The 10,456-nt window shown below is 41.4% G+C and overlaps 1 protein-coding gene across 1 annotated transcript; it reads left to right on the top strand.

Moving 5' to 3' along the window:
* The first annotated feature begins 334 nt into the window (after positions 1-334).
* LOC124067635 (gap junction alpha-8 protein-like) lies at positions 335-10,456 on the top strand. Its single transcript, XM_046405173.1, has 8 exons — positions 335-1,631; position 1,937; positions 2,161-2,233; positions 8,236-8,322; positions 8,775-9,080; positions 9,622-9,757; positions 9,883-9,913; positions 10,124-10,456. Exons 1-8 carry the CDS (start codon positions 382-384, stop codon positions 10,223-10,225), a joined length of 1,986 nt encoding a protein of 661 aa, XP_046261129.1. The 5' UTR covers positions 335-381; the 3' UTR covers positions 10,226-10,456.

Genomic DNA, 10,456 nt, shown 5'->3' with positions numbered 1-10,456 from the left:
CCGCTGTTAATGTTCGACATAGTTAATGGTGTTTACACTGACAACAAGCAGCCTTATAAAAGGTTAAGTCAATAACTTGCTAAACATTTTAATTTCATAATTGACTCATTGTGTCGATGTTTTTAATGTGATGGACTTGAACACCACACTTTACAAGTTCCAAATTCTTTAGATTTTCTGATAGAATCGTATGAGGTCGCATGAAATTACGACTTACGTTTGATTTTTGACGAGTTTGAGTTTTCCTCTTTTACATTTCTTACTTCTGGCACCCTATTCCCCTCCTCCTGTCTGTCCTGCCTACCCCACCCTCCCTCTCTGTATGCACCCTCTGTGTCCATTCCTACCCCACCCTTCATTTTGCAGTGCTACGGACCGACCATGGGTGACTGGAGCTTTCTGGGTAATATTTTAGAGGAAGTTAACGAGCACTCTACGGTGATCGGCCGGGTGTGGCTCACGGTGCTCTTCATCTTCCGTATCCTCATCCTGGGCACGGCGGCGGAGTTTGTGTGGGGTGATGAGCAGTCTGACTATGTCTGCAACACACAGCAGCCCGGATGTGAGAACGTGTGCTACGACGAGGCCTTCCCCATCTCCCACATCCGCCTGTGGGTGCTGCAGATCATCTTTGTGTCCACACCGTCTCTGGTGTACGTGGGTCATGCTGTGCACCATGTCCACATGGAGGAGAAACGCAAGGAGCGCGAGGAGGCAGAACTCAGCCGGCAGCAGGAGCTGAGCGAGGAGCGTCTCCCTTTGGCACCCGACCAGGGCAGTGTCCGCACCACTAAGGAGACCAGCACAAAGGGAAGCAAGAAGTTCAGGCTGGAAGGCACCCTGCTGAGGACCTACATCTGCCACATCATCTTCAAGACACTGTTTGAAGTGGGATTCGTGGTGGGCCAGTACTTCCTGTATGGCTTCCGCATTCTGCCACTGTACAAATGCAGCCGCTGGCCCTGCCCCAACACGGTGGACTGCTTTGTGTCTCGCCCCACGGAGAAGACTGTCTTCATCATCTTCATGTTGGCTGTGGCCTGTGTCTCTCTCTTCCTCAACTTTGTGGAGATCAGTCACCTGGGCCTGAAGAAGATTCGCTTTGTCTTTCGCAAGCCAGCTCCAGCCCCGGCCCAAGGCGAGGGCTCGGCTCCCCTGCCCCCACAGGTTAAGAGCCTGCCGTCGCTGGCTGTGCCCTCCCTGCAGAGATCGAAAGGTTACAGGCTGCTGGAGGAGGAGAAAGCTCCCCCTATAACTCACCTCTATCCATTGGCGGAGGTGGGCATGGAGGCTGGAAGAGGGGCTGCACCCTACCAGGGGCTCGAGGAGAAGGCGGAGGAGGTGCTGCCCATGGAGGACATCTCTAAGGTGTATGACGAGACTCTTCCCTCCTACGCCCAGACCACTGAGACAGGGGGGGTGACATTACATGAGGAGGAGGAGGTCGAGGAGGTGCAGCCAGCGGAGGTGGAAGCAGAGAAGGTGGAGGGTGCTGTGGAAGAGGATGTGGAGGTAGAAGAGGCAGTGAACGGGGAGGGGGTGACCCCAGTGGAGCCAGGGATGGAGGCCACGGATACGATAGAAGACACTAGACCGCTGAGCCGACTGAGCAAAGCCAGCAGCAGGGCCAGGTCAGACGATCTCACCGTATGAACCTGTGAGAGAGAGAGCACATGTACACCTGCACACACCAAACGTTCAACATGAGAGAGAGCACACACACACACACACACACACACACACACCTAACTCAAGACAACGCACACTCATGAACAGGCAGGTCAAAAAGCAAAGGATGAAAAACAACATTAACAGGGATAGATCAAAGCCTTTAAAACAATTCTACAAAGCGACAAAAAAATATGCGTGTTTGTGATAAAAAGGAAATATACAAAGTAGAGATTGAAGAGGGGAGGAGTAGGTTTTTTTTATCAAGCGTGTTCTTATATTTAAAAAAAATGTGGAAAGGACACATGCAGGGGGGGAAATGTTTTTACTTGATGAAAATCCATGTTCAATTTTTAGAAACATCTTTTTCTATTGAAAGAGTTTTAATCATATACAATGGAAGATTAGACATTTTTACACGGGGTTTGAGTAGATAGGGAAAGGAGAGTTTTAATATACTTGTGTGTCTGCAAATCAGTAATTTTGCTGTAGTTAGGCACTGACTTTCAATCCCACTCAGACAGCAACATACTGCAAATGCAGCATGTGGCTGCACATGGTGCGGGTGAGAGGGCTCTCGCATACAAAAATCACGTTATTAAGTGCCGTAACTTTTACAGGTATACAGCTCTTTGAGAAGAAGAAGAGGAAAAGTCCATTATCAGGTTGAGAAGAGCATACCTTTTCTTTGCACATCCTGACGTTTAGACTTTGTGCAAGGCCTTTACAACCCTCATAACACCTCATTTCCATTTACACAGGATTCTTTCAAGTGAAGAGAGATGTGCATCAATTTCAGGGCATTTCTCTCCTTTTCATGTTTATATACCATGTAGCACAGCCAGAGCTGAGTTAGTGAGGAAAAACAAACAAACAAGAAAAAAAGACCACATGTTGAATGTCTTTTTCAATGTGATTCTCTGCTTTTTAGATTCACGTTTGTAGCCTTTAAGTAGAACTGTGTACTGTGATATCAGATGTCTGACGGTAGAGAGCAGGGCTCATTTTGCCCTATCAGAAAATGGACTATAGTAGCGACCTCAGGCCAAATCCTCTCTTTTCGCGCTGTACAAACAGGCGTCCGGGCGATAAAGATCATGCACCATCAGCACAAAGTATTGTTGGAGGCGAGACAATAAAAGAAACCACGCTCATCAATGAAAACAAGCATCCTTGACCTGACTGTGAAAAAAATCTTTCTACTTGATTTCATGTGACCACTGAAGGTTACTTACCCCACAATAAAACACAATACTTGTGACATGCTTTTCCAATTCAGAGAGACACAAACAACTAGAGGCAACCCCCGCTGTACATAATGCCCTGTCTCATGTCTGATAATGTACATAATGTGCAGAAAAGCTTTTTTGGTTATTTTACTGTCTAAAGGGATCACACAAGTTGTATTTGTGACTACAATATTGATCTAATCTCACAAACACGAGGAGAAAATGCCCACGCTGCCATATTGTGCATTTATCTGAATAAAGGCTAATTTAATTTGCAGATCAGTTGAAAGTATTTAAATACAAAGTGCATCAAGCCTTATATTATGCCTTTAGTTTATCACAAATTTACATTCTCTGGCTTGTTTATTCCAACAACTACCATTGTATGATTTCCTGTGCCTTATCTGTAAATGTTGTAAAATTGTAGCATGTGCATATATTGCTCTGGGACCTATGTAAACTTGATGTTTTATTTACATTTTTTGTTTTTAATCTGAGATTTATTTCTTATCTGACCCCCACGTCACTCACACAGACCCACTCACACTCACCCACCCACATAAAACGTGGCTCTGTTATGCAGCTCAGATGGTTAAATAACAAATGTTTACAACATTAACACAATTTAAAAAGATAAGAAGATATTAAAGCGTAGAGCTGCTGGTTTGCAAACATGAACACACTCACACAGTGCAGGCTTATGCTCATACAGGTGTCTTTATGAGCACACACACACACACACACACCTCACAGTGTTGGTTTTGGGGGTATGAACAAATGGCTCTAGAGAAACTCAGAGAGAAGGCAGCTTTGACCCCTTTGTGACCCCCTGCCATCCCTTCTCCTCCCATAATCCAATGCTGCGCGATCTGAATCAAAGAGAGCCTTCAATAAGTCACCAAACTGTCAAACATGTTTAAGCATTTAACAGTGTTACACTCAAAGCATGATGCTGGTCCTTGTGTACATCTATTATGACTGGTAATGTATGATTTTTTGTATTTTAAGATGTTGGCATTGCCTTTATGTTTGTAAGAGGACGTGATTAATCTTTGGAAAGAAAAAAAAAATCCTTTTTACTAACTTGTAGTCTTCTTTGCTGATAGATGTGTGGCAGTATCTTCATTTGGAATGGGAACCAACGCAATAAAAAGTCACACGTGGTCAAGAAGTGTTGTGCCAATGTTCCTCTGCAGAGTGTACTTGCACGTGCACACACACACACACACACACACGCACGCACGCACACGCACACAAAGTACAAATGACCTCAAACATGAGACTTTGTTATCACTCAAAGTAAAAAAATCTATATTTATTTATTACTATATATTATTAGATTATTAAATAATTATGTTATGTTTCGTATTAACACATTAAACTAACGAAAAAGTTAAAGAGGTCTTGAACAGTGACAAAACCTGTGGTGCGGTTTACAAAGAAACTCTTATGAACATGATCTGCGTGAATGCTTCATCTTCATTGGCTGCAATGTGTCAGTTAAGCGCTGATAATTTGCTTTATTTAACAACCATATACGAAACAAACAATAGTATATAAATGGTGGACAATATACAACATGAAATTGAGAAAGAGGAAAATAATAACAATAAAAAAAAAGAACATAAGTAAATTGAAAAATAAGAATGAAATAAATAAAAAAATAAAAATAAATACACTCCAGGGGTCACAAGTAAAACAGGAGAAAGAGTTAACTTGAATTAAAAATATTATTAAAGTGGGAGCACACCCTCATAGTTTTAACAGCTTTCTTATTTTTAGAAGAAGACACTGATTTAAAATACAATTCGAGTTCTTTCATAAAAAACACAAAAAAGAGGTCTGACTACACCTACTAAATAGTTCCAGTCAAACTGCCTGTCAAAATGACATGAAAAAAACATCAACAGCACTTTAGCGTCGTCCTGCAGTGCTTCCTCATCCTCGCCACTAGATGGCGACGGTAACACACAAACTGCACGCAGCCTGCACCGCCTCCCTTAACTCTGTGAACCCTGAAGAATAGACCGTCACGTCAGCTTCACCACCCATACACTGTTCAACTCGCTACTTCACACAGGGGTCATTTGTTAGTAAAATGATTTGACATTTATCTGGGGACAGTGAGATGGCTGGATACACACACACAATGTGTTATATATATTTACAGCTCTTCCGTTAACCGTACTCGTCATTATTGACTGACTCTTGCTAGCTGCTAGCATAACATTAGCTTATGAGTGGACAACACCGTAGCCAGGTCGTTTCGAAGGTATTTACTGTAGTGTGGAGCATCGTTTCAGTCATGTATTGTTTCAGGTATTAGTCATACCCAAGTGAGTTCCCAGGGAAACGGAGTTATGGCTTTTGAAAACCTTAAGCTTGAGGTTGAGCTTGAGGGGTTGAGGTTTGACAGGACGCCGGACACGCTAAGTCAGTCAGGGTGCTACAAGGACATGCAGTCACATTCTAGCATTCCACAAGTCCAGTAATCTTACATTTGACCTAATTTCCACATCTCTAGACCGTGGGAAGAAAAGCAAGCAAACTCCTTCTTCAAGTTAAGCCATGCTCCACTGAAAAAAAACACACACACATTGAGTAGTAACAAAAGCACTAATACTAAAACATTATGTGCAGATGTTTTACTTGTTTGACTTGAGGCATGTTTGGTTACAAGAGGGCAGATTAAAGAAGAAGAAGAAGAATCAACTTTTATTGGCAGTATATATATATTTTTTTACATACACACATACTGAATTTTACTACTGCATTTATCCCATCCTTAGTTGAACACACACATGCAACACCCGGCAAATTACATGCAGTGGAACACACACAGGAGCAGTGGGCAGCATCAAGCGCCTGGGGAGCATATTGGGGGGTTAAGTGCCTTGCTCAAGGGCACATCAGCCGGCTAATGAAGGGGGGGGGGGCATTTTATCGCATTAATCACTCCACCACACCCAAATTTTTCCTGTCCGTCCGGTGGGGGAATCGAACCAGCTGCCCTCCGATCACAAGCCGCTTCTCCAACCTCTGGGCCACGGCTGCCCCCACCCCCAAAGGAAATACGGTTTATTTATGTATTGACTGTTTCTTGAAGAATGACGAAGGATTGGGAGAATAAAGATTATATCACTACTGAAGGGCGCAACATGAAAAGTTATTTTTAGTTCTGGACCCGGCCTTTCTGTCCTCCAACAAGGTATCTGAGGCTAGGGTTAAAATCATAGTTCAAAGGAATAACTGAGTTTATTATTATTTATTATAGTTTATTTCATCATTTAGGTCTATTCATAGAGGCCTTTAAATCAAGAGTAAAAATGGACAGAAAAAAAGGGAAGTGAGAGAAGGAAGTTATGCAAGATGTGTGATGTAACATTTTCCACGTAATGCAGCATCTTTCCACGAGATTCCTATCTATGCTCTCTTTAAGTGACAGCTACCCTAATTCAGTGCTGTTATATGACTTCATATGGGACCAGTCATCTCAAAAGTGCGTGGGCAAATTACCATCTATGGGCAGTTGTCCCTCAGCACGCGGTTGAAAAGCTGAGCCTGCTCGGCCTGAACACCTCCCTCTGCAACTGGATCCTGGACTTTCTAGCTTAGAGGCCTCAGAAAATTTTGAACACATGTAAATACCTGTACTTTTTGATTTTAGATTTATACTTATCTTGGTTTTTTTTTCACTTTTCTTTCTTGGTTGGGAATACTGCAAGTGCAATGTCTGTACAAAAAAGAATTTCCCTTCGGAGATAAATAAAGGAATTCTGAAGTCCGGATTGGCAGCAACATCTCCAGTGCCACAACTCTGAGCACAGGTGCCCCACAAAGGATGTGTGCTCAGCTCTCTGCTGTTCACACTGCAGACTCATGATTGTGAGGCAGTGTACAGCACAAATCGCATCATTCATCATCAAGTTCACTGATGGCACGACTGTGGTGGGTTTCATCAGCAAGAACAACGAGTCATCCTACAAAGAGATGGTTGTGGAGTTCAGAAGAGCACAGACGAGCACAGACGAGCACAGACCCCCCCCTTCTGCTGTCTGGGAAACGCTCCTGATGCATTTGAGCTCTTACAACCAGACCACAAGTCAACAACAGCAACTGATCTACTTGCACTTTATACCGTTTACACTGTGTACAATACTGTCCCTACCTGCACTCTATGGCTTTCTCTAACATTCCATAACAGGACCGTGTCCTTTGTATGTACAGTGTATTTAATTTGGTCCCTGGAGGAGCACTGTCTTGTTTCACTGTTCACTACTGTAAATAGCTGAAATGGCAATGAAAAACCTCTTGACTCTCTTATGTCGGCAGTCCTTGGTCTTATAACAACCGCCATCTAAATTTAGAAAATGACAATACCTGGTATGCACATGTGCATGTGCCACAAAAATCAGGAATGCGTAATGTCACGTGTTACTTTTGTCGCGCATGTGTCCCTGCTTACCATTTATGTGCACCTCAGCTTATATGCACCCCTGAATAAAAGCATGTTTAGTTGTCTTGATAGATACCTGATTTTACCATTTTTTTGACCTTTTTACCTGACATGATGAAAATGCAAACTGTCATTTCAATCTTAAACTGAAATGGAAAAGGCTCACTTTACATTTTCATTTTCAAGGTGTGCAATGTCTGCCAGAATAAAGATCCAAGGTCCATTTTGCATTCAATTTCATGATTATAATTGACAGCAGGCTGAAAATTGTTTGTAAGGGAACGTTTGTGCATTTTCACATGTACTCTGGAGGTCATGGGTAAATTGAGCAGTCTTTCCAGTACATGGTCTTCAACAAACATCTCAGACAAGTCTTACAACACTTTGCACAGTAGACACACACACACACACACACACACACACACACACACACACACACACAAAGAGAGAGAGAGACCACTAAAAGTTATCTTAGCATTCACTTCCTGTGAGGAAACCAGTTCTGGTGTAGGTGTCTGAAACCTGGCACGTTTCTTCAAATTACACAGACATGTCAGTATGAGAGTTTTAATTATATTATCATTTATATGTAGGTTTGTACTTTTTTGCCTAAAGTGAAACTGTGTTAAGGAGAATAAGGCAAAACAGCAGATGCAGACACCCACTACCGGTAAGTAAATGTAGTCAATATATTCATCATAACATATGGGTTACGAAAGCACGAGATCTTCCTTATGATTCTGAGCTGTCTTATTCTGCTTTCGCAACACATTTAGTATTACCTTTTTTAATTTTGTTAGCCTGGACACTGAGTAGAAATACATTTTTGAGTTGGAAACCACATGAACATGACGTTTACAATCAAATTATCTTTGTTTCAAGGTGGTATGAAGGATTTTCCTAAATATCTGAGTATCAGTTGGACCTTTGCTCTGATATGCTGCATGTTCCCAATTTTCTCACCAGCAGGTAATGAGTATACAGTTTGGGAAATGTGTTAATCTGAGTTTCTTGTAGAGAGTTTAAGACAAGAAGAAGACAAATGCTACTCTCGTAGCTGTACAATAAATCTGAAGCTGTACGAAGTGCACAGTTATGCTTTTACACACTGGTTTTTATACAGATAAAACAAGCAAGATATAAGGTGTTAATTAGTTAGCTTGTAAAGTAGTTGCATTTTGTTTCATCTAGACAGAGACTAACAGTTTCCACCTGTTTCTAGTCTTTATGCTAACCTAAGATAACCAGCTGTTGGCTGTACAGAGGAGATTGTGAGAGAGGCATCGATATTCTTGCCAAATCTTGGCAAGAAATTCACACGTTTACCAAAGCTTACCTGAAGCGTACCTGTGGTGTGGTGTAATGATGACAACATGGTTATGTTAAAAATGTAATTTATCATCTTAAAATTTCCTGCACAGGTGGAAAGACCATATCAGCTATGGTGGGCAGCAGAGTGGTCCTGCACTGTGGTAACAAGTCAAATATCACATTCTCTCAGCTGACATGGAAAATGAATGGACTGACTTTCTTGAGCTTGATCCCACAGAAATCATTTTACATCGATCCAAAAGCTCAGAACCTCACTATGAATATTTCTGAGTCAAAGAGTCAAATGTATGCATTGATCATAGAGAAAGCCCAGATGTTTCATACAGGAAACTACACCTGTGAGATCAACACGGATGCAGGACCATGGGAACATAAGTCTGAGCTGATAATTACAGGTGTGTTACTAAGGTATAAAATCAGATTAAACAGAAGTAATCCCTGTGTCAACAGTAAAGGAAATAGGATCTAAAAGTAAACAGAGTGAATTACAACTCAGTGCTGTGCTATTGAAATGAAATGAAATGAAAATGAAAGAAATGAAAGTTGCAAAGGTGCCTGAATGAACTTTGTGCTGTATATTATCCACAAAGGAAACGTGTGAAACTCATAAATGAGCTACACAGTTTTGGCTGCTTTGCCTTGGACTCCACTTCTACATTCTATAGAGATGTTATTATGCTTTTCACTAAAACCTCACACGATCAATTTTAATGTTAGCCTGTTGTGACAAGTAGCTTCTCAAATTTAAAGCTTGGATATTGTAGTATAACTGCATTGTAGACAGCAGTGTGTATGCTGGGACTATTTTGAGAAACCGCACAAGTAGATGCCACTGTTTCCTTTACACACACACGCAAATCAGACATGGCTTTGAGCTTAAATTAAGAGCTTAGTATTAGTCTTAAAGTGAGTTTAATACCTCCCTCACCTCTGCAGAGTTTCCCCTCAATTCGGAAGGTGAAAATTGGAATAAACTAGTAATTGCTGCAGCCGTGGGTGTTTCCTGTGTGTGCTGCCTGGTCTTTATAATTGCTTTGACCGTCCTTCAAAGATCCTGCAGACATTGTGCAGGGTAAGTTGCATTTGCTTTCAGTCATACTTAGATATTAAATTATAATTATTAAATGCTCATGAAAATGTATGTTTAGTGACACTATATTGCTAGAATATAACCAAAATGTCACTTCTGTTTTACAGAACTAGCATTCATTCTCCCACTGCAGAAATGGTAAATATAGTTATTATCACCTGTTGAGACCTTTCATACAGATGCAGATTTGTGAAGACTGGAGTATCACAGAGAGCTCAATTCACGACAAAGTGAAGAAAAGAAAATTCCTATTACCATATGTTTTGCAAAGATCTGAGCTGCAGTAACTGTAAGTGACTGTGTTCAGTTTTTTAGAAAAATAAAAAAATCTTTTGTTTTTCTTTCCAGCAGGAGCAAACAGAAGAGATCTATGAAAACTGCCTGGCACTCGATGTTAATCAACAACACGGCTATAATGAACCGCACTGCCACTATATCAGGGCTCGCTGATATGAAGTGTAGTCCAAAAACACAAAAGTGGTGGGGACTGAAAAAGGAAACAAGTATAGCAAGTAGGCAAATGTGTTTGTGAAACTGCTCTCAATATTTCACGGCAGTAACCATCTTTTCCAAAGTAGAACCACATGTTAAAAAACAGTTTGTTCACATCCGTTTTTTTATAAGTGTATGTATAATTCTTAAACTGTATATAAATGTGCTCAATAAATGTGGTGTCTTTAA

Source organism: Scatophagus argus, chromosome 11 (genome assembly GCF_020382885.2).
Source record: "Scatophagus argus isolate fScaArg1 chromosome 11, fScaArg1.pri, whole genome shotgun sequence".
Lineage (NCBI taxonomy): Eukaryota > Metazoa > Chordata > Actinopteri > Scatophagidae > Scatophagus > Scatophagus argus.
The sequence above is the reverse complement of the archived record's forward strand: the minus strand, read 5'-3'. Positions and strand labels throughout refer to the sequence as shown.

Coding starts and splice junctions, on each gene's coding strand:
- LOC124067635 (XM_046405173.1), top strand. CDS start 382: ATGGGTGACTGGAGCTTTCTGGGTAATATTTTAGAGGAAGTTAACGAG. Junction 9,081..9,621: donor GTCTGAGCTGATAATTACAG/GTGTGTTACTAA, acceptor TCACCTCTGCAG/AGTTTCCCCTCAATTCGGAA. Junction 9,758..9,882: donor TCCTGCAGACATTGTGCAGG/GTAAGTTGCATT, acceptor TCTGTTTTACAG/AACTAGCATTCATTCTCCCA.